Source organism: Hyaena hyaena, unplaced genomic scaffold, assembly GCF_003009895.1.
Source record: "Hyaena hyaena isolate Hyena2069 unplaced genomic scaffold, ASM300989v1 scaffold_122, whole genome shotgun sequence".
Taxonomy (NCBI): Eukaryota; Metazoa; Chordata; class Mammalia; order Carnivora; family Hyaenidae; genus Hyaena; species Hyaena hyaena.
The window spans coordinates 795162-819066 of record NW_024080754.1 but is presented as its reverse complement, the minus strand read 5'-3'; the positions used below and the strand labels follow the sequence as shown (position 1 = coordinate 819066).

At 41.6% G+C, this 23905-nt stretch overlaps 1 protein-coding gene across 6 annotated transcripts in view; it reads left to right on the top strand.

Annotated features, from left to right (window-relative positions):
• Nucleotides 1–450: 450 nt before the first annotated feature.
• The window catches only part of LOC120235132 (amyloid beta precursor protein), a 272417-nt gene continuing 248962 nt past the window's right edge, over nucleotides 451–23905 (top strand). For all 6 annotated transcript variants that reach the window (XM_039237295.1, XM_039237294.1, XM_039237293.1 and 3 more), the window contains exon 1: nucleotides 451–601. In XM_039237295.1, coding sequence (XP_039093226.1) covers nucleotides 545–601 — 57 coding nt within the window. In that variant the 5' untranslated portion in view covers nucleotides 451–544. The remainder of the gene's footprint in view (nucleotides 602–23905) is intronic.

Sequence of the window (23905 nt, the reverse complement as noted above, 5' to 3'; positions counted from 1 at the left end):
GCAGCCCTTTATACGACATCCCCGAGAGGCCTGCGGGGTCGGATGAGTCAAGCTCACGGGGACGAGCGGGGAGCGCTCCCGACTTTTCTGGAGCCCGGACGTCCTACGACTCACCTTTCCCTGGTCCCGCGCCGCTGCTCTCCCGGCCCCAGCGTCTCGCTCCCGCGCGCGGAGCCCCGGGGGCTGCGGGTGGGGGTGGGGCGGCGGCCGGGGCGGGGCGCGTGGGAGCGCGGGCCGCCGCACCTGTGGGCGCCGGGGACGCGGGCCCCTCCCGGCCCGAGCGCGCGCAGCTCCCCGGCGGCTCCGCTAGGGGTCTCTCTCGGGTGCCGAACGGGGCGGGCCGGATCAGCTGACTCGCCGGGCTGCGAGCCCAGCCGCCGCGCTCCCGCTCCGTCAGTTTCCTCGGCGGCGGCAGGAGAGAGCGGCCGGAGCGGCGCGAGCGCTGGGGCCATCGGAGACGGCGGCGGCGGCGGCGCCGGCGGAGCAAGGGCGCGGCGGATCCCACTCGCACAGCAGCGCACTCGGTGCCCCGCGCAGGGTCGCGATGCTGCCTGCTTTGGCGCTGGTCCTTCTGGCCGCCTGGACGGCTCGGGCATTGGAGGTGGGTGCCGCGCCTCGGAATTGGGGGTGGGGGCTGCGGTGGGAGTCCCATTCCCCCAAGTCTTTGATCCGGAGAAGCCGGGGGCCGGTCCAGGACACCCCTCTTCCCTCTCCGCGTCCCACGCCCCCGCTTGCAGGCGCCCTGCGCATCCGCGCCTCCGGCCCAGCCCTGCCCCGGGAACGCGCGCTCCGGCCGGCGGAGAGGGAGCTGGCGAGGCGTCGGGCTCCCGGGTCCGCGCGGGTTGGGGGAGAAGGGAGGGGGTGGAGGCGATCCTGAGCTCGGACCCTGACTCAGTCCCTGCCTCGCGGACGGGGGCTGGGGGGAGGCGAGAGGCTTCCAGATGGGGGGAAGGGGGACGGAGCACGTGGGGAAAACCGAACACGCAGCGTCCCTGGATCCCGTCCTCCGCTCTTGATCGGTGCCCTTCCTTCTTTCGGGCCCTGGGGAGGAGGAGCCGGGACAGCTTGGGAAACACCCCCCCCCCTTTTTTTTGCCTTTTCTGCCCCGTTTCACCTTCCCCTCTGGTCCCCAGCACCTCTTCCCCGCCGGACCTCCCGCTCTCCCTCCCTGTGGCGGCTGCTCGCTGCGGCCCCCTCGGTGCGACCCCAGCAGGGTCGCGCACCACCCTCGTTAGGCAAACTTTGTGCATTCTGCGTCTCCCTTTTGTGTAAGTTGAGAGAGATGTGAGGGGTCGAAGACCCGAGGCCACCTCGCACCTTCCCCAAGCCTGGACGGCCCTGGCGTTCGCTCCGCACCTTCAGCTCCTTCCGGAGAGGGAGACGGTTCCCGGGAACAAAAGCCGCGACACCCCGCCCTCGCCAGCCCGGGGCGCGGTGGCTGAGCCAGCCGCCGGGGTCTGTGCGCCACCGAGGCGCCCGCCCGACCCCTTCCCCGGCGCGGCGCGTCTGTCCCCGAGGGGGCTGGGGCGCTGCTGGGGCCGCTGTGGCGGAGCCTCGGGGCCCCCTCCGCCGCCACCCCTCATCACCGCCGGGGCTTGCCAGTTCTGGGGGGGGCTCGAGAGTCCTTGGGGAGAGATGCGGGGACAGCGGGGTGAGCGTCTGCTAAGGGCAGTGGCGGGCGGAGGGGAGCACGAGCTCTTCCCTCCTGTGCATCAAAGGAGGCGTTTGTCTGATTAAGGCGCGGCTTCTTCCCTGGCGGCGCTGGGCAGGCTGGTTTAGTCCCCCCGGGGGCGCGGGCGGCCGGGGAGGGTCCTCAGGGACTTTTTTTTTTAGGGTGCAGATAAAAGGATTGAATTGAGTGAAGATTAAGACGGAGAAGATGGCGCCTCTGCAGTGCAGCAAAGAAAAGCTGTGTGGAGGCTGCAGCCTGGTGAAATCCACCCACCACTAGGTGTATAACAAGTCTTTCCCATTCATCCAACTCTCGAACATTCAGCTAACGCCTGTGCAAAATGACTATTTTCGTTTTTTACCTAAAGATGCTAAGAAGTTGTTTGCGTGACAGTAGGGGCAAAAGACCTTGTATTTCCCATCGTTTCGGTTCCCTTTTGGTATCTTACTATTTGCAATCTCTTCCAATTTTTTCAAATTTTTCCCTCCCTTTCCCCCTACCTCGGGGTAATTTTCCAAAAAAAGCAATTCCCATACCAGTGTTTTTCTGTAATTACACCGAGGCTGTGCGGATTTCCACACCACTACGGTTTTTTTAGTCCCTAATTTACAAGGTCATTGAACTTTTTTGCCCCCTTCTTTTACCTGTAAGTGGCTCAGAAATCATCTTAGGGCTAGTTAAGACAAATTGATTTAAGAAGTGAAGAATTTGGTTTCCCATATTTTTTTCAAGATGCATTTAATTAAGGGGATTCTTTTTTCCTCCGATTACTTAAATTTACTCCTACAAGTATTGCTGTTATTTTCCTGATTGTCTCACTACACACTAAAAAAAACAGAAATTAAGTAATTAAAAGCATATCATAACCTTTATATTTGAAGTTTTTGCCAAAATGTGAATACTTAACTTTTTTGAGCACTGTTTTTTTTTCTGTATAAAAAGAGGCAGTTTTTAGGCAAATATGGTTCAGATTTTTTTTTCTTTTTTTGGGCCTTTCTGCATTTCTTTGCTCTTTCTACCATTGTTTTGGACATTTTTACTTGTTACTGCCACCTCTTTCAAAATTGTGGAGGTGAAAGTCACAGTCCATTTTGCAAAGCGTTGGTGGAAGGGTAGGCAGTTCACTCTAATGAGGTTTGAGGGGGATTAATTCAGCTCTGTGTCCACCGAAAGATGTAATTATGAGTTGAGTGTTTTTTGTAGGCCTTAGAAAATAGGTCTACTGCAGGTAGCTCTAAAAAAAGAAGTGAATAAGGGCAGTGTTAATGGGGCCTCCACTTTTGGGGTTATTACCTGAGTTGATGAATTTGCCTGGTGTATTAACAGAGTATAAAATTAAAAGGCTCTAACATTTATTTATTTAAATAATATTGCTTCTTAAATTTTCATTTACTGTATTGAGGAGTTTAACTCAACAGGGGAGGTTAACCTAAAAACAATCATTTGTTTTGTTAATGGTGCTAATTCACAGATTATGGATACATATTCATACTGATTAGTCCTGCCTTCAGAGTAGACCTCTGTATGCAGAACTGTGAAGCTCAGATTGATCGAGATCTATATATAAAGAGTCACCGTTTCTTGCTAATCAACAAGAAGTCATGATAACCGACAGGGCACAAAAGCTTCTTCCTTGTCACTCTAACCAGCAGAGGTGCCTGATGGCATTTGGAAAGCTATTAGTACTGCGGAGAGGTATTCCAGATAGAATAATGATCCCTGGTCGTGATGGGGGAAGTGAAAAGGAACATGCAACTGAACAGATTGCAAGGTTAACTTCGGAATGACTGATTGAAAAAAATACAAAAGGAATAGTGTGGTCCATTGAATAATGGTTTAAAGGAAAACAGATTATGTTTGTGGATAAGGCTTTCCCCTTGCTGCTAGAGGATTCCTATTTTTATGTTACTGTTAATGGCATACTGGAGACTTCTATAGAGATATTTATAAGAAGTTGAAAAGTGTCAGTCATTCCAGAAATAAACATAGCTATTACATGCCTGTCACTGAAGAAATGCAATAAAATTCAGTAGGAATGTGCATTTTGTTTTTGAAAATTTGATCTAGGTGGGGACATATATTACCTTAAGAGACTTAACGAAGCATCTTTAATATATTCCTTCTTTATTCTCTGGTTTATTATGTCAGTTGCAAATGCAAAGATAAACCTTACAAATGTACCTTAAATGTGAAGCCCTGAGTTGGAAGGTTTAATGTGACTGTATTTGCCCCATTACCACCTACCCTCATTCCCCTGCTCACAGGAAGTTTGCAAACTAAATAGGACAGGCACAGGGTTGTTAAAGGAAATAGAAAGTGTTAAATACCAAGAGGAAAGTACAGATTAAGTGGTTTACTGAATTAAAGCCTTACAGGTAAACATCTATAGTTAAGGAATAAAGAACAATGAGATGAGATAATCCTAGAGAATTTCCTGGTAGGAAAATTCCAGCCAGTATTGTACCCAGGTCTGGGGAAGGGAGTTTAAGTCTTTGCATTTACAGCATTTGTTTACATGCCTCACCCAACCTTTTCCCTCCCAGAGACCGACACACACACACACACACACACACACACACACACACACTACACCTGAGGGTAAGGGTGGAGTAAATATGGGATTTGATTTTCCTAAACTCTGCATCTATTCATTGGGGACAATTCTATTCTCTTTTTGGGCCACACACAGTCCACAGCTCTGAAAATGTTGTGAACAGCACAGTCTCTTCCTTTGTGAAGCTTCCAGTCTAGTGGGGAAGACAGACAGTAAATCACTATAAATAGGGGCGCCTGGGTGGCTTAGTCGGTTAAGCATCCGACTTTCGCTTAGGTCATGATCTTGCAGTTCGTGGGTTCGAGCCCCACGTCAGGCTCTGTGCTGACTGCCAGCTCAGAGCCTGGAGCCTGTTTCAGAGTCTGTGACTCCCTCTCTCTCTGACCCTCCCCTGCTGACACTGTCTCTCTCTCTCTCCTAGAAATAAATAAAACATTAAAAAATTTAAAAAAAAACCACTATAAATAAATGTTAATGAACTGTGACAGATACCAAGACAGAAGGGGGGGACGGGTACACCCTGGTGAAGAGTAGGGGTTCGGAATAAGGAGTTGCGGGGGTCTAAGGGACGAGGCTGAAAGTAAGGCCTAGGGCTCTGCTATAGAATCTTCAGTAGGACCTTGACAAAGGAAGTGAGCACATGATGAAAAAAGTGATTCACTGGGTCCCTGGGAGGAGGGTTGGAAAATAAAATGTTAAGTGTGTTTTGGTTTTTGCTGGTGGTTTCTACTTCTCTGCATTCTACTTCATTGTGAAATGGTTTCCTTTTCATAGCGGGATCCCAGATACAAGTGTACGGAGTAGGGGTTGATGCTACCTACCGCCTCCTGCAAATCTTTGGAAATGCTGTCACCCTGTATCTCAGAGCCAGTATACAGATCCACCCTCATCAGGGGCTGGAAGGAGCTGGAAGGTGGCAGGCAGAGGAAGTTAAGGAATGAACATCCCCCCGATTGAATCTAATCAAAATGTCTATTTCTTCATTTTTTTGTTAATAAAAACACAGAGCCAGCAGTACCTAAACCCTCAAACTGAGTTTGCAGATGCAAACCAGAGTGAAGGGTAAAAGGTTAAGTAACCATTTCTTCAGTGTCCTATGGATAGCTTAAGAAATAACCATGTCTGTGAAAGCACTAGTATTTTTCTTTGAAAAACTGTTTTGTGAGTTTTCCTCTTGGTAGTAAATCCTGATTAATAGATAGGCATTGCTCATACCTCTTTTGGAGAAGTCCACCAAAAATTGGGTTAGAATGACTGGTCAAGAAGTAAAGCACAGTACTAATAGCCTACTATTACAGCCTTACCGATAGCATCAGTGGTTAGCATGTAGTTTGTATGTTATACGTATTATGTATGTATTCTTACAAAAGAGAAAGCTAGAGAAAAGAAGGTATTAGTAGGCAAATCCGAAGGTAGAGAAAGTACGTTTACAGTACTGGATTGTATTTAGCAGAAAAAGTCCACATATAACTGGACTCTTGTTCAAACCCTTATTCAACGGTCAACTGTAATTTGTTCCAAAAAACAAAAAAACTCCAACATATTCATCAGTTAACAGTTCTATGAAAGTGTGATGCTTAGTAGATTAGTTTGCTGACTCTTCAAGTGGGATGGATACAGAGGACTCCAGGTCACATGTATGAGATGTTAGCTTCAGTAAGGAGCTTAGGTTTAGTCAGGCCACATTTCTGAAGAAACCTACAATACAGATTTAGCTTGAACTATGTTAAGGTTATAGTATTTTATGAAAGAAGGTAGTGCTTGAAATGGGGAAGATGAGAGGTTTTTTAAAAGCCTGCCTCTGTGGAAAGGAGTGGAATTGTTCCCACATTTGTAGTGTTAATTTCGATACCAGTGTGATGTTAGGTAGGCAACACCTGATCATTGAGATTGTCACATGTTCAGGGAGCGTAACATCTCACAGTGATGCAGAGCGTGGACAAGAGCAGAGTTGCCTGGGTGTAAATCGTGGCTCTGCCTCTTTTGAGCCATTGACTGGGCTAGCGCCGGACCTCATTTTTTTCCTTTGTGAAATGGGGACATATATATGTAAAATGCTTGCTTGGAAGGGTATATGAGTTAATATATATAATATGATGTGGCACTTTATAGGCACTGTGTGTTAGTTACTACTGTATGTGCTGATGATATAAAATGGATATATTTAAATCACACATAGTTGAAAGGTACAAAAACAAGACAAAACACCTATATGATGTTTTACTTATTACTGAGTAAGGCACTTAACTGACCAGCTAAGATTATTGCAGGAAATGGGCAGTTCTCTAAAGAACAAGTGAATTTTATTGAAATTAAAAGATGACATACCACAGATAACATTTTCAGAATACATGTTTTAAACTTTCATTTACTAAATATATGTATTTCGTATTTCAGTTGGCTTTTTTGTAAAACATTAACATAATTTGTGTTCATTGAAAAATTTAAATGGTACAGAAATGTGTAAAAAGCATAAGCAGTGGGGCATCTGGGTGGCTTAGTCGGTTGAGTGTCCGACTTTCGCTTAGGTCATGATCTTGCGGTTCGTGGGTTTGAGCCCCACGTCGGGCTCTGTGCTGACTGCCAGCTCAGAGCCTGGAGCCTGTTTCAGTCTGTGACTCCCTCTCTCTCTGACCCTCCCCTGCTCAAGCTATCTCTCTCTCTCTCTCTCCTAGAAATAAATAAAACATTAAAAAAAAAAGCATAAGCAGTTTTTGCACAAATGGACAGACCTATTAAATGTATGGATATGGGCAGCTTGCCACACTTGTCTAATATTGAGCAAATTTGTATACTGGCTTGATTATTAACCCCGCTATTTGTTGACTATCAGTCGACTATCAGCCATGTGCAAGGAGCTGTGAACAAGCTTGGTTTAATTTCTAGCAAAATTTCTTCTAAAAAAGGGAAAAGAAGAATAAACAGGTTTTGCCAATCGGGCAAAATGGAAGCTTTCAAATGCCAGCAAAAGATTTTTGGTCTTAAAATGGAAGTGTGAAACAAGCTTCACCAGAGTGTACAAAGAAACCAAAAAGCAGACTGTTTGAGGATGCAGCATTTCTATAAGAAATAGATTTTAAAATAAAATGAATTAATTATCAGTCAGATGAAGACTCTAGTGGCCTGCTTAGTTAAAATCATACTCTTTAAGAATCAGCATATTGTGTTTATTATAGAATAAGAGATTTCAGTCTCAAATACAAAATTGGGCTAAGGATATTTGAGAGTACACAGAATTATTGTTACTGAGATTGAGGAATGATTAACACATTGAAGAATAAATAAGCAAAGTCCCCACATTTTGTTAACACCACTTTTGTATGTATCTTTGTCCTACTCAGCCAAAAAAAGTGGGTTGAATGCAGGAGAATATAGCCCTGTTTGAAATAAACCACCTGCTCAGAGTAAATCCAGTGAGGAATGAAGGAGATGGGTCCATAACCACATGCATAGGGTCAGTGAGGAAGGACAAGGAACACACAAGACAAATGTTTCAGAAAAGGGAAAATAACAATCAGTGTGTTTTGTAGATGAACGAATTCTAGAATGCTTAAGGTCTTATCAGTAATGGACCCCAAATGGTGTTTGTTAACTTCGAATTTCCAGATGGTCCTTCTCTTTTTATTTTTTCTTCCCAAGTTCGGATTATTTTTAGCTGAGAAATTTGATTGGCAAGAAAAGCCCTTTTTTTTTGGCCAAGGGGGGTTTATTTTGTTGATACAAAATTGTTCTTGCCCTAATTCTCTTTCTTAGAGAATCTAACCATTTGTCCTATGCTCTCAATTTGCTTCCACACAAACCCACATCCTGTCTTCATAAAAGGATGTAAGGAAGTCTCCTAGATGATAGAGACTGATACATTGCTCTTCAGCCTTAAAGGATGCTTCATGAGAATAAGAGATCTTGTACATCAAGAAAAGTCATTTGTGTTAAGTGAAGAAATGAGTGATTGCTCTTGTGGCTTGGTTCAACTTCAAACCTTTAATGACTAATATATTTTGGCCATAGGTGGAGAAATTTTGCAGGAAGAAACACAAGAGATTTAATCCCACCCTTGAGGTATATATGTGTACCTTAGACCTGATCCCTGACCCCCAGTTACCACAAACTCATTTGTTCAATTTTTCTATGTCTGCATGTGTTTAATTACAAAAAAATTGAGGCAACATAATTTTATGTTTTAATAAAAAATAAAATATTGTCTGTTAAGGCTTGGTTAGTTCAAAAAGGAACTTAAAAAATATTTTTTTAATGTTTATTTCTTTTTGAGAGAGAGAAAGAGACAGAGTACAGGCAGGGGAGGAGAAGAGAGAGAGGGAGACACAGAATCCGAAGCAGGTTCCAGGCTCTAGCACAGAGCAGGGCTCAAACTCACAAACCACGAAATCATGACCTGAGCCGAAGTCGGACGCTTAACCGAATGAGCCACCCAGGCGCCCCCAGAAAGGAACTTTTCCTATCTTCTGGAGGAATTTTCATAAACATAAATACTATTTTTATAAACAACAGTACTCAGTTATTTTATAATGTAATTCATAGGTACACATGGTAAAGATAGACAAAATGCTATCTTAACCATATTTATTGATTTTTTTGAAATCTTTCAAAAAAGAATTATCCTGATTTAAAAAAATTTTTTTTAGCCTTTTATTTATTTCTGAGAGAGAGAGCATGAGCAGGGGAGGGTCAGAGAGAGGGAGACACAGAATCTGAAACAGGCTCCAGGCTCTGAGCGAGCTCTCCGCACAGAGCCAGACGCGGGGCTGGAACCCATGAACACTGAGATCATGACCTGAGCCAAAGTTGGCCGCCCAACCGACTGAGCCACCCTGGTGCCCCTATCCTCATTAAAAAAAAAAAAAAAAAAAAGTTTATTTATTTATTTTGAGAGAGAGAGAGACAGCATGAGTGAGGGAGGGCGGAGAGGAGAGAGAATCCCAAGCAAGGTCTACAGTGTCAGTTTGGAGTTTGATACTGAGCTTGAACTCAAGAAACTGACATCATGACCTGAGCTGAAACCAAGACTTGGACATTCAACCAGCTGAGCCACCCAGGTGCCCCAGAAGTATTCTCATTTACTTTAAAGTTTGAACCTTTAAAACTGATGCAAATTTTTGAAATCTTAGCTTAACTTTTCAGATACTTACATTAAAACATATCCTGCAAATTGATATTGGAGAGTAAGTCTTTTCCTTATTGATGCTCTTAATTCCTTATAACAAAACAAATACAGTTTTGTTAGTGCAACATATTAGTTTGAAAATGTAAGTGAGGAGTCTTAAGAAACTCCCATAGAAACTTGCAAATGGGGGCCCTAGGTGGCCCAGTGGGTTGAGCATCTGACTCTTGATTTTGGCTCGTCATGATCCCACGGTTGTGGGATCAAGCCCTGCGTGGGGCTCTGTGCTGATCGTGGAACCTGGTTGAGATTCTCTCCCTCTCTCTGCCCCTCTTCCCCGCTCAGGAGCATGCACACACATGCGCGCGTGCTCTCTCTCTCTCTTTCTCTCTTTAATATAAATAAATAAATAAATAAATAAATAAATAAATAGAAACTCACAAACATGCAGGCTAATCATTCTACGAATAATGTATTCACTGATCCTTACCTATTAAATTAACAATTTAAAATTAAAATTAAATTTTTAAAGAAAAGTGAATAGCTTTTTTACATAGAGAAACGGAGTTTTAAAGGCACAATGAGCAAAGGAAAATTCGCTTTTTCGTACAACAAATATTTCTGAGTCTCTTGCCCTTAGCAGAGCTTACAGTATAGTAGGGGGTAGACAAAATAAACAGGATGTGGGAGGAGACTTGGAAAAATTAAGTTGGGTAAAGGGAATAAGGGAAGTCTTATTGGAAGTCTATGTGGAAGTCTCTTGTGGATTTAATATTTTATGGGGAATTATTGGGAAAGGCCTCTGATTTTATCTCTATCCAAATGTAAACTTAGCTGTCTGAAGGAAAGAACTGTATATTCACTATGATGTAAAAGAACTGGGGACAGGATCTACTTTGGAGTGGTTACAATTAAAAATAATAATGGCGGGGTAGGAAAATTAATATGGATTGTGATCACAGTTTCCCACACCTGTCATGTCACTTAAAATCATCATTGCATTTAGTATTCCTAAATATTTGATAAATATTTTCAGTGAGTACTCTAGAAATTTTATATTGTGGTGGTAAAGAATTGTGTTTGGTTCTTGACAGTTGAATTAACATTTGTTTAAAAACTGAATGATCCTTAACTATAAGTGTAGGGAAAACATTAAAGCCTTTTAGAGATTTATTTTTTCAGCTTTTTCTGAAACATTTTATTGTGAAAAGCTTTCATAAATTCTGTCAATAACTTAACGTTCAGTCATTTGCAACTCTTTATTTCAGAAATTACGTGGGCCTAGCAAAAAATGTTTCATTCTTAAAATGTTTTGTCAATCCTCAGATTGAGTGGGACAGTTTCAATTGAGGGTGCCTAGAAATGATTCTGTTTGAATAAAATTGGTGTACTGGAAGGAAACTGAGTGGCCATCAAAATGGAAATTTCATTATCATTGTCTTGATTGTCAGTTTGTTGCTTTTTTTTTTTTTTGCCATTTTATAGCGAATATTTATTTTTTACTTCAGTGTGATCCAGGATAAACATTTTGCCTTTAAGGCAGAAACTGACTGTTACTTCTATTCTCTAAAAGAATTGTACTATTCGAGTTCAAGGGCTTGAAGCCAATGACACTATATGCTGTTAACTTGACAGGCGTTGAAAATCTAATTGAGGTCATTATGATGAGCCTTGTATCTTGCTAGTGTTTTCTCAGGCTTGTTTTTAATGTTTTATGTCAAGTCTTAAATCCTCTTACAATCCTGAATCAAGAAAATTTAAATCCAATAAAAGTGAACTAAATTTTTAAATCCTACAGTTATTTTGTGGGGAACGTTCTCGGCTAACTGATAGGACATCTGAATGTGAAGGCAGCTTACATATTGCTGTTAGTTTGAGGAATGTGAAGGGTCCCCCTTTCAGGAGTACAGTTGTGACAAAATTGCAGTTTGGAAGTTACTGCATGCTTGTTCAGTGAAGTGTGAGAGGACGCACTCCTCCAAGGGTGGCCATGTGACCGGGTGGCCCAAGCAGTAGAGCGAGGCTGCTGGATTGAGATGTCCTTAAGATAGTGTGAGTCCTGGGAACTGGGGACTGAGGAATTTATCAGCATGGCCATTCGAGATAGTCAGGACGAAGATAATGAACATTTGGTGGCAGGGAGGACATACTTCAATGAGCAAGATAGGAAATCTTTGTTTTCAGGCAGTTCCTTTCCTTGTCTGTGTTTGCAGTTTGAATATTTCACATCGCTTTTGCGAGCTGGACTCAGATTACATTTTTTATCATTGTGAATTTTATCATGGTGAAATATTTGTCATGTTGTAAGGGCATGGATGAGAAGTAGTGAGTTTGTTGGGAGTATTTCTTACGTGTATATGTTTTTAGTTGTATTTATTGATTTCATAAATAGCCAATAAAGAGATCAGAAAGAAATTTTAGCATAATAGCCTCCCCCCGGGAGAAAAAAAAAGACATTGGTTAAAATAGGATTCTAAAGGTTTATTACCATTGTTAAATTATTTATGCTTTTTAAAAATTCTGACACATAACCTCATTGCTTGCTTGTTCATCCGTCTCAGAAGCAGAACACTAAACACAAACCCAAGCCTATTGATCAATTCTTCTAGCGGGTGAGGAGAAGTTTTAAGGCAGGATATTTAATTGGCTCTTTGAATTTTGCGTTCATCTGTTTTTCTCTCTATTTCACATCTTCTCAGGGCATCTGTGATATTGACCCTGATTTGGAGTTACATGTTTTTATTATTATGAATTTATTGTCATATTGCGTTTTTCTCCCATTTTTCTTGAAATGTTAAAAACATTCATTTGATGGACATGCACTGGATGCCTTCTGTGTTTCAGGGACGACGCGGAGCACTAGTATCTTTGTGGGGCTGCAAGTAAACAAAGAACTCACTTTGTGTCTTGGATTTTGCAGCCTGATGGGGGAAGAGAAGAGATGCACAAATAATTACGCCGGGTATGCCGCAGGCTACAGTGGAGGGATATACAGAGTCCTCATAGCAAAGGCAGCCAGGATTTAAACTGGGTTTCCAGGCTGAGTGGAGGTTAGCTCTGGGGCATGGTAAGGATTTCCAGACAGAAGGAATAGTGAAGGTGTAGAGAGGTTCAAAAGAGGAAGCCATAGGAATGTGGGTAGAAGAGATGGTGTGCGGATGGTAGGAAATTAATAGTTCGGGACGCCTTGAGGAGTTTAGACTTGATTTTCTCAGCAATGGGGGTATTTTTAGGTGTTCCTAAAATGAAGGTAGCCATTGATGACTATGGTTCAGTTACATTTAGTAGTCTTTGCTGAAGTCCTGGTCAATGTTTGCTTAATCCCATTAGCCAGATGTTAGCACCTAACTCCAAGGGAGGCTGGTACATGTAGTGTATCAGCTGAGTATTACCACCAGGAATACGTTCTAGATTCTTATGGGATACAGAGAGGGGAGGATATTGAGGGACAAACATCTGGCATTCGGGAATGTGCAGGCCGTGCGGTACAAAGGGATGTAGAAGAAAATGGGTACATTCATAAACATCCTGATTCAAAGCGAAGGAAAGATCCTCCATAAGCAATTAGAGTAGCTTTTTGGCGGTGCCTGGGTGCTCAGTCGGTTAATCGTTCAACTTCGGCTCAGGTCATGATCTCACAGTTTGTGGGTTCAAGCCCCACATCGGGCTCTGTGCTGACAGCTCAGAGTTTGGAGCCTACTTCACATTCTGTGTCTCCATCTCTCTCTGACCCTCCCCTGCTCACACTGTCTCTTTGTCTCAGAAATAAATAAATAAATAAATAAATAAATAAATCATCTTAATTACTTATCTGTTTTTTTATTCATTTCAATTATCCTAGAAGTGGCCAAATGAAGATACTTGCCAGGAAGTGTGTGATGATATAAAGGTGTGGGAACCACTTAGAATCCTGAGCAGACTAGGTATACTCGTTAACATAAGGGAGTGTATGAGGTTTTATAGTAGGTATTTTATCAACACCTAAAGATGTATTTAACATACGTCCTAATAGTTTGACATATTGTCCATGGTTCCATCTTAAGGAAATGTCTAAAACATCAAGTCTTCTCTACAGCTACTCTTGATTTTCTGCAATACTTCTTTTTGAACCTTTGGTTCTCTTTCAGAGAGAATCAAAAGCATAACTCAAGTCTGATCATCTTAAATCTTGGCATTTATTTTTTTTTTGTTTTGATTTTGAAGCATCTATCAAGGAATTATCTTATCAGTTCCAGAGAAAAGCAGATGATAGAGGTGCCTGTAGGCCCGACTCACACTCCGGTTATAATCTCACAGTTTGAATTCAAGCCCCATGTCGGGCTCTATGCTGACAGCTCAGAGCCTGGAGCCTGCTTCGGATTCTGTGTCTCTCTCCCCCCCTTTTCCCTCCCCCATTCATGATCTGTCTCTCTCTGCCTCTCAAAAATAAATAAACATTTTTAAAAATTTTTTAAGAAAAAGGAAACCAGGTGATAATTTGTATGTATCTAAAATAGTTGTTCATGGATAATGAGAATCCAAAAGAGCAGCCATTGTGTATTTGAATGTATATTTCTCTCATGTTACCCTGGCCATATTTTGAAATTTTACTTTTTCTCCCCCACCCCAAAAAGAGTAGGTGGTAATTATAGAAGTTTGAAAAAATTTTTTAAATTATGGTAGATAGAATTTCAGAGTATAAGAAAATCATGTTCTTTAATTCCAGCATAACTTTATAATGGTCATAGAGAATTTGTATAATCTGAGAAACCAATCTCACCAAAGGACATGCATTATATGCCAAATTCTGTTCCATTTTGATATATTTGAAAATACTTGACCCGATAACTGGCCATGACTTCAGGCCAGTCTGAAATGGGTTTGCCTTCAGTTGGCTCTGGATGGTAGAGTTCAGGACTAATGCTGGCTTTGTTGATTTTAAATAGTTGCTAGTTTATTTTGTGGGCAGTTAGATGTATGCCTTTGTTTAAGATCACCTCACTGAAAATGTTGGCAGTCCAAGAATATGTTCTGAGAAGAATACTTGAGTACTCATTCTCAATTTACCTGAATCGTATAAATATTTTATTAGGTTTGTTCATAATCCATTATATTTCTAAATAAACAAGCTCTCCAGAAATGATTTCTACTTCTTTGATCATTTAAAATGCATTAGGGGGGGCCTGAATGCCTCAGTCTGTTGGGCAGTTGGACATCTGAGTCTTGATTTCCGCTCAGGTCATGATCTCACAGTCATGTGATCATGAGCCCAGCCTCATGGGCTCTGCAGTTGGCATAGAGCCTGTTGAAGATGTTCTCTCTGTCCACCTCCCTCTGCCCCTCCCCCCTCAAAAAAATAAAACATAAAATAAAATACATTAAACAAATTGATACAGATCACAAAGATTAAAGGAAAAGTTTCTAGCTAGATATCAGTGAAATGTCTCTTTGTGCAAGTTCATTTTAGTTGTTCCTATTAAATTCAAGTGTAAGTTTTAAAAAAAGATTGTGATCATGTTTATGAACTAAGTCATTACTTTGCATGTTTAATTTAAAGGGAACTGAAAAAAGCAGGCTATAAGTGGCTATGGAAAGGCACATGCATTTATGATTATGCTTAAAGCTTGCAGTTGAAAATTAAGATTTAGCCTTAGAGGAGAGCCTGGGTAGCTCAGTCAGTTGAGCAGCCGACTTCAGCTCTCAGGTCATGATCTTGTGGTCTGTGAGTTCGAGCCCTGCGTTGGGCTCTGTGCTGATAGCTCAGAGCCTGGAGCCTGCTTCGGATTCTGTGCCTCCCTCTTTCTCTGCCCCTCTCCTTTTTGCCTTCTGTCTCTGTCTCTCTCAAAAATAATAAACATTAAAATTTTTTTTTTTTAAGATTTAGCTTTAGAGTAAATGAAATGACACTATTTTTAGGCCAATTATTTGCTCTTTGTTATTTGCCATTGATTCATTGTTGGTGAACAAAATAAGAGCAAAATGGCTTTAAAATAGCCATTTATACGTTTTGTATGGAAACAGTAAGCTCCAAAGCCTAGTGGTGACGAAGCAGAGAATGGAAGTGTTCCATTCTGAGGCCCCCCTGGTGTCATTTCTTCGCATAATTCCCCTCGCCTTTACTTAATGCTGAGGGTCAACTCTAAAGCGAAGCTGTTCAATAAAAGTATAATGGGATCACAAATGGAATTCAAAATCTTCTAGAAACCACATAAAAGAGTGAAAGAAAACAAACAGGTATTATTAGTTTTACTATGTTGTACTGAACCCAATAAATCCAAAATATTGTTTCAACATGTGGTCAGTATAAAAATTATTAATGAAATATTGCATTCTTTTTTCCACTTTATGTCTTGAGACTTTTATCTCTAGAGCAGTTTTTTAATTTGGACCAGTCACATTTGAAGTACTCAATAGCTACATGTGGCCAGTGGCTACCATATTGGACAGTGTAGCTATCAAAGAGCCAACTCAGCCTGCTGGTGTCCAGGAAAAGAATCAGGTTTGGGAGCAGGTAGTATCCGTAGCCCTTTCTAAGTTTCCTCATTTTACAGATGAAGAAACCGGAATCAAGAAAAGTTGGGTTGCCCAGTATCAAAGCCCGGTCCCTGTCCTCTGGCTTATGATCTCTTTCTTCATCACCCTGACTCTTCCTTTTTCTGTTCCATGTTGCTGTGACTACTTCAGTGTGTCCCAGATGCTAGGTGGGTGCTCTCAGTTATTTAAGCGAGGAGCCTTAAGACCTTACTCACTAAAGAACATATGGTCCAATCTGGACAAAACTGGCGGCAGAGTAAATAAAATTGCCAGGTATATCTAGAACCTTTTTTTTGTGCACTGTTGGGAGTAGGAAATGGGAAGATCCTTTGGGACCCAGGGTATGTGACTGAACACTAGTTAGATTGCCCCCTGAAAGGAAAGATCTTCAAGGCACTATGACACACATTTTGCTGTGTGTATGGGGTCTGTTCCTGGAAACAATGGGCTTAAGCTTTCCTTTTTCTTCTTTTCTTTTCAGGAAGTCTGCCTCTGTGTGTGCCCATAGTTCTTACCCAGTTATACATAAAGTATGATGGTTTTTGATAACTTAAGGCCAGTGTACTCCTAGCATGTTATTTTCAGAATGTAAGCAAATGTGGAAAGCTTTGGGCCTGGCACGGCAGGTTGGCGAAGGCAGGGGATCTGCTTGCTGTAAGTCTTTGTTTTACAATATGACAATGCATGTCGGGTGAACTTTGAGAGTTGGAGGTTATTTTTCTAAACTATTTATCGGCCTGGATGTAGACTGTGTAAGAGTGCTTTGAAATGAGTTTAAGTTTACTCATGTGACTTAGGTTCAGTGGTTTTAGGGTTAGTGCTAAACTTAACCATTTTTCTATTTGAACCTTAGGACTTTTCATCTACCTTTACCCACAAAACACTCCTGATCTTTAGTTTAATTTAAGCATTTGTTATGTTTTCTTCATATTCTGTGAATAAAATAATTATATCTTGCAAATGCTGATGTATGGCATAATAACTGAGACAATTCATGTCTTGCAGGAATGACTTAAAAGTACAGAGGTATCTGTATTTCCTTTAGCAATCGTCTATTAAAAATTATCTTTAAACTTAAAAAAATCCACTGTTCTTTTTAGCAATTTTTCCAGTATTTTGCATAGTAATTATAACCAAGGGGAACAGAAATTTAGAGATTTTTAATGTTTGAGGGAGTCTTTTTGATTATTATTCTGTTTAAGTTCAAATTTTTAAGTAGAAATATATTACAGTACATTGTGATAACTTAGAGAAAATATAAAAGCACGCTTAATCCTACCACCCACAAATAGGTATGTGTTTTATGTCATGTTTTTCAAAAGTTTATTTATTTATTTATAAATAATACATGCACACGCATACACACATAAATGAATGAGTGGGGAAGGGGCAGACAGAGATAGGGAGTCGGAGAGAGAGAGAATCCCTAGCAGAGCCTGATGTGGGACTCAAACTGTGAGATCATGACCTGAGCCAAAATCAAGAGTCAGGCGCTTAACCGACTAGGCCTCCCAGGTGTCCCTTATGTCATTTTTTAAAAGCATTTTATTTATTTATTTTTAGTTTACATCCAAGTTAGTTAGCGTATGGTGCATAATTGATTTCAGAAGTAGATTCCAGTTATTCTTCCTCTAGGTGTAAACAACCCCCCCCCACCCCTAAGCCCGTGCTTATCCCAGCAAGCATCTCCCTTGATGTCCTTTACCCATTTAACCTGTTCTCCCTGGGTGTCTCAGTAGGTTAGGCATCTGACTCTTTATTTCAGCTCAGGTAATGATCTCATAGTACCCGGGATTGAGCCCCGCATCAGGCTCTGTGCTGACAGCGTGGAGCCTGCTTGGAATTCTCTCTCTCTCTCTCTCTCTCTCTCTCTCTTTCTCTCTCTCTCTCTCTCTCAAAATAAATAAACTTAAAAAACTTAAAGCATTTTTGAGATCATGCTGTAAATTCTGTCTTACATCTTACACTTTATTCCTTAACATTAAATCTTATGCTATTATAAGTTCTTTGTAAATATAATGCTGAATAGATATGAATCTGTTTAGGACAACAAAAGCTATTTAATTATAGGGGTGTACTTTTTAATTTGGCATTTCCAACCCGAACTTAGGTTGGAAGTAGTGATGTAGGAAAGGATCATGTGCCAAATACCTGTTAATATTTTTTAAGTGTTTATTGAATGATCCAAATTGCTGCCCTCAAGTAGTGTTCCCCATGGTGGCCCTTCCACTATAATGTAGTACTTAAAGAAAATGAAATGAACGGAAACCATGGGATTAACCACAAAGAAATAAGGAAAACCTGACCTCCTAATTCAGTCAAGCAAGCCTTTTATTTAATAATTCCATGGTCACTTGTATAGGAAGAGGTTTGCCTGTGAGAAGTTGTTAGACTTGACAGGCAGACATACCCTGGGCTCGAATATAGACCTCCATGAAATTGTGATTTCAGTTTCCTGGAGCCATCCAGTGGAAACATTAATTATTTTACATGATTCCACAGATGCAAATAAAGTCCCGTCCTTCCCTTTTCCATGCTTTTATTTTTTTTATTTTTTTTTAATATTTTTATTTATTTCTACGAGAGAGAGAGATAGCGTGAGCAGGGGAGGGTCAGAGAGAGAGGGAGATACAGACTCTGAAACAGGCTCCAGGCTCTGAGCTGGCAGTCAGCACAGAGCCCGACGCGGGGCTCTAACCCACGAACCGTGAGATCATGACCTAAGCGAAAGTCGGACGCTTAACCGACTAAGCCACCCAGGCGCCCCCCCCCCCCCACCTTTTCCATGCTTTTAAAAAGCCTCTCCTGACAGGGCACCCAGGTGGCTCAGTTGGTTAAGCACCTGACTTCTACTCAAGTCATGATCTCGAGGTTTGTGAGTTCAAGCTCCACACGCTTGGGCTCTTCACGGTCGGTGCTAAGCCCGCTTCTGATCCTCTGTCTTCCCCTCCGTCTGCCCCTCCCCTGCGCCTACTGCCACTGTCTCTCGAAAAAAAGTAAATATTTAAAAAAATCAAGTTTCTCCTGACTTAATGTGGCTAAAAATGTCAGAAGCATTTACTCTGTGAAGTTCCCAAAGGTAGGAATATTTAGCCACAAAAAAGGAACTAGATTTGTCTTTAAATTTAACAGTGTGTGATGATATAGTTTCTCCATAGAACCTTTTGGAAGGTTGTGGACCTCATTTAGCCAGACCCATATAATCTATGATTCTTCACTGCTGTTTACTGGCAGCAAATCAGTTTTATAGTCTGTTTCACATTATAGGTTTTTGGAGCAGGGACTGTGTTGTTTATTTATTCTTATTATAAATAAAAACAATACTGTAAGTTTGTAGTGAATAAGTGCCACCCCAGGAACCCAAACCTTTTTCATTTTCTTGTCATGTGTCCACAATCTACTGTTCTTTGTTAAAATGGAATGTAACCTCTCAGAACTCACTGTTTCTTTAGGGCTTTCACTTTTTTTTTTTTTTTTTTTTAGCTTTTCTTACCCTCTCTTCCCCGCCCCCAGCCATCCCAGCCTCTATCAAATAAAATCTGTATGCCTTTTCTCCTATTGATCTGCCTTTTGTCTGTTTAAGTTGCATGGTCTCAGTATACTGAGCCCAAGAGAGGAGAGGTTTCCCCTCTCCTTTAAGTGTATGCAAAGGCTGTGAGGTGGGACCATGCTGGGACAGGCTGTCTGAGGAAGTACGTGAACAGTTACAAATGTCCCACCAGTTATGTACATTATTTATCAAGAACAGTTCACGTTGATGAATCATTTGTAAAAATTAACAGTGTCCTCCATACTGGATTTACTCAGCCCTGGGGAAGAATGTATATTTCAATCAAAAGGAATTTATAGAAGACATTCTGTATTCTAAACACTTAAAAGAGCTCTTTCAGTATGTAATAATTTCTCTTGACCACTGTAATTTAACGATTTTTTAAGACAGGGAAAAATACTGTCTTACAGTTATTTTAGTTCATTACGTGTGTGGTTTTCTTTTGGTCCCAACTAAAAGAACTTACGTTAGAAACTTGGCAGTCAGTCGTGTCATACTGTTGTGATTTATTAGTTCTGAGATAAACACCTCTATTTTTAGCATACGTAAAAATAGATGCTTCCTTGGCTTTTGCTAGAATAATAATAAGAAGAAATTTATATACCTCTTTCTATGACCCAGGCACTGTGGGAAGTGCTTTTCATGTAATCCTCAACAGCATCCTGTGAAGTAGCTACTGGTATCCCCATTTCTTTTTTGTCTTGTTTTGTTTTAAGTGTGTTTATTTTTGAGAGAGAGGGAGAGAGAGAGTAAGCAGGGGAGGGGCAGAGAGAGAAGGAGACAGAATCCCAAGCAGGCTCTGCACTGTCAGCACAGAGCCTGATGTAGGGCTAGAACTTGCAAACTGTAAGACCATGACCTGAGCTGAAACCAAGAGTCAGATGCTTAACCGACTGAGCCACCTAAGTGCCCCTGGTATCCCCATTTCTTGTATCAGTTATCAGCTGAGAGGGAACTCACCAACCAGATTTGAACTTTGTCTTCACTCTCTGTCCTCTTTATTTTTAATGTTTATTTATTTATTGGGGCCGGCGGGGGGAGTGGAGAGTGGAGTAGAGGTAGGGAGAGAGAATCCCAAGGAGGTTCCATGCTGTCAGTGCAGAGTCAGACACGGCTCTATCTCACAAAACATGTGAGATCATGACCTGAGCTGAAATCAGGAGTCAAGCTCAACGGATGGAACCACCCACGCACCCCTTTACTGTCTGCTTAACCACTTCCGTCTCCTGCCTCTAGCAAAGTGGAATGATGGGTGGAGTTCAGCCAGCCTTTCCTCTTGGACCAGGCTGTTAGCTCCTTGAGGAAGCGAGCCATTACAGCCACTGCCTGATAAGGAAGAAGGTCTGACCTGTTCCGCCTTCAGTTCTGCTTCACCCCTCCCCCCCATGAACTTCTGAGCACCAATGTCTCCACGTGATATCTTTCCCCTCCTCTGCAACCACGCCCATTCCTTCCCTTTCTCTCACCCCGATAGAATAATCCAGACTGTAGACGTTGGAGTCATTTGGACTTTGCATCTGAGTTCACAACATCTTTAGTTACTAACTAGAGTTAGAACCACAGGAAAATGGCTTCACTTCCCGTGACCTAAATGACCACATCTACAGAGTATCTGTAAATAGGTTGGTCAAGAGAAAAATTGAACTAAGTATAAGAAAGTCCAGAGCCTGGACAATAGTGGGCTCTGAATGAACAATGACTCTGATTTTTCACTTCAAGCCTCTTTGTAACATCTCTTCTTGGACCCTTCAAAACCATCCTTGATGTTCAAGTCAGCTAGACTCTACTCCGGGAACATGCAAAGGCTGGGGGGGAGGTCCCATTGCCTCGGCACTGCACCCCCGCTCTCAAACAGCTGGAAGGCAGTAGCATCTCCACGTTTCATTGATAACGTTTCTGATGTCTGAAAATAAGAATGACATGTAAAATTTTGCATAGTGACGCCTGGTGGCTCAGTCTGTTGAGCCACTTGATTTCTGCTCAAGTCATGATCTCACAGTTCATGGGTTCGAGCCCCACATCGGGCTCTTTGCTGATAGCACAGAACCTGCTTGGGATTCTCTGTCTCCCTGTTTCTCTCTGCCCCTCTCTCTCTCTAGTTCTCTTTCTCGCTCATAAATAAATAAATAAATAAATAAACAAACAAACATTTAAAATAAATATATAAAATTCTACATAAACTTAGGGTTTGAAAGGTCTGCGAACCCAGAAGAAAAAAACTACTTGGGAAGGAATCTGAAGAATGCTTGTCCAGGACGCAGCTCTGTTGCGTGCCCCTTTCCTGCCCCTCCCCATTCTGCCTCTTGGCATTTTCAGCAGTGACCCTGCACAAGTGACAGCCTTGGCTACTTAGACCAGCCGGAGACAGCCACCAAATTCCTGACTGCTATCTTTCAAAGATCTCTGCTAACTCCTTTGAAAACAAAGAGATTGTTTACCACATATCACAGGGGACTGGAAAGGAGGTAATTGAGAGATCCTTCTGGAGGGACCTGCTGCTAAGCACTGACAGAAGATTCCTGAAATGGTAGTAGGCAGGACTTAGGGACCTGCTCGTGTGTAGCATTGACCGTGTATTAGAAATGTGCATTTTTTTTTTTTTTTGATGGCAGGAAACTGGTTATTTATTTTTTAAGGTTTTTTTTTTTTTTTTTTTTAGAGAGCAAGCAAGCATGAGCAGGGGTGGGCCAGAGAGAGAGAGAGAGGGAGGGAGGGAGAATCCTGAGTAGACTCTGTATCATCAGTGCAGAGCCCCAAGCATTCGATCAAGAGTAGGACGCTTAACCTATTGAGCCACCCAGGTGCCCCTAGAAAGGTGCTTTTCTAATTACATGTTTTCCCTGTATTTCTGTACTCCCCTCATTAGGACATAAGACTCAGGAGAAAATCACCATGTACCTTTGGTGGTTTCAGGCGACTCTTAAATTTCATTAATTCACAAAAGGCAATTTCAGTGTAGCAGTCTGTTTGTTGGTTTGGGTAGATTTTATTTTAGGGGGCAGTCTTACTCTGGAGTGGGGGAAGGATTGGGTTTTTCAAGACAAACCCAGGATACTGGTGAGGGTTTTTGGTGTTTTGATTCTAGAAGGATGCACTCCTCTCCCCAACCCCCTGTTTCTTCCTTCTGTCCAGGCATGTGTGAGGCCCTATCAGGTGTTAGTCTATGTGATCCTGTTACACCCACATCCTGTAGCAGCATCCAAGTGCTTTGAGGCCGACTTAATCTGGATTAATTTAACAGTTGCTCTGAAAGCAGATGCTCTCGGCTGCCGATCTCTAATAAATTAATCAAGCCATATAAAAGATGTTTTTCCCCTTTAAGAAGTCGCAACTTCCTACACGAACCTATAGACCGATGAAGGGAAACTAAAATGCTTCTCTCTAAAATTAGTGTATTATATTTAAAACCCTTTGCCTGAGCCTGGTTATGACATGCTCCTTTATTAAATTTCTAGTCAGGTGCTTCTTCATAAAAATAAAGCTTATATAAATGGTAGCACTCAAATGTTACACTAGTCTGTTTTGGCAGTTTGACCTTTCACAGTAGCCAAATAAATATTTTTTTTTTACACCGAGAAGAGAATTATTTAACATTTGTGCGCTAGCAGCGTGTGGAGTGAATTCAGAGCCTGAATGTAATAGATGAGGCTCCAGATGGAAAGTACACTGATGGAAAAAGAGAAGACCAGGCTATACTGTGTTTGGGAGGTAGTTGTCTAGGGAAGGATGTTTATAACAGACATTCAGGAAAATGGACACAGTTAAGAAGTCATATGGGAAAATCATTAGGGTAAGAATCGGCAGAAAAATCTAAGAAACGTAAAAATGTAGAAATCAGAACTGCATAGCTAGTGCAAAGACAAGTTGGTGGAACAAAATGGAAGTGTAGAAATAAGCTTGTGTGAATATTGCCTTCATACGTAATTAGTACAGGATATGAAATTAGCACAGGATAAGGGTGGTATTCCGCACCGGAAGGGTAAAGGATAGATTATTCAGTAAGTCGCATTGTGATATCTGTCCACAGAAAGAAGCTAGGTGATTTTAATATTTACCAGTCTGTAACAAAGGGCACATTTCTTTATTCCACTAAGTGCTCTTGCAAATCAATTAGAAAGACTAAGTATGAGTATCCTAAGGGAAAATGAGTGAAACATTTTAAAAACCTTTATTATGAAAAAGATGAAAACATTTACAAAAGAGAGTAGTATGATGAATCCCCCAATACCTGTCACCCAGCCTCAGAAGTTATAAACTTATCCCCAACCTTATTATCTATTATTATCTTCTTTTAGGTAAATGCCTCCCCCACTTTTCCCCACTGGGTTCTTTTGAAACAAATTCATTCATGTCATTTTACCCGTCATATTTCATTGTGATATCATATAATCAATTCTGAAAGAATTAAAAGGAAATAAACAAGGGGAAATTACTTAATAGATAGTATTCAGGAAAAATACACATAGCCAAATAAATCTATGAAATTATGCTCAATTT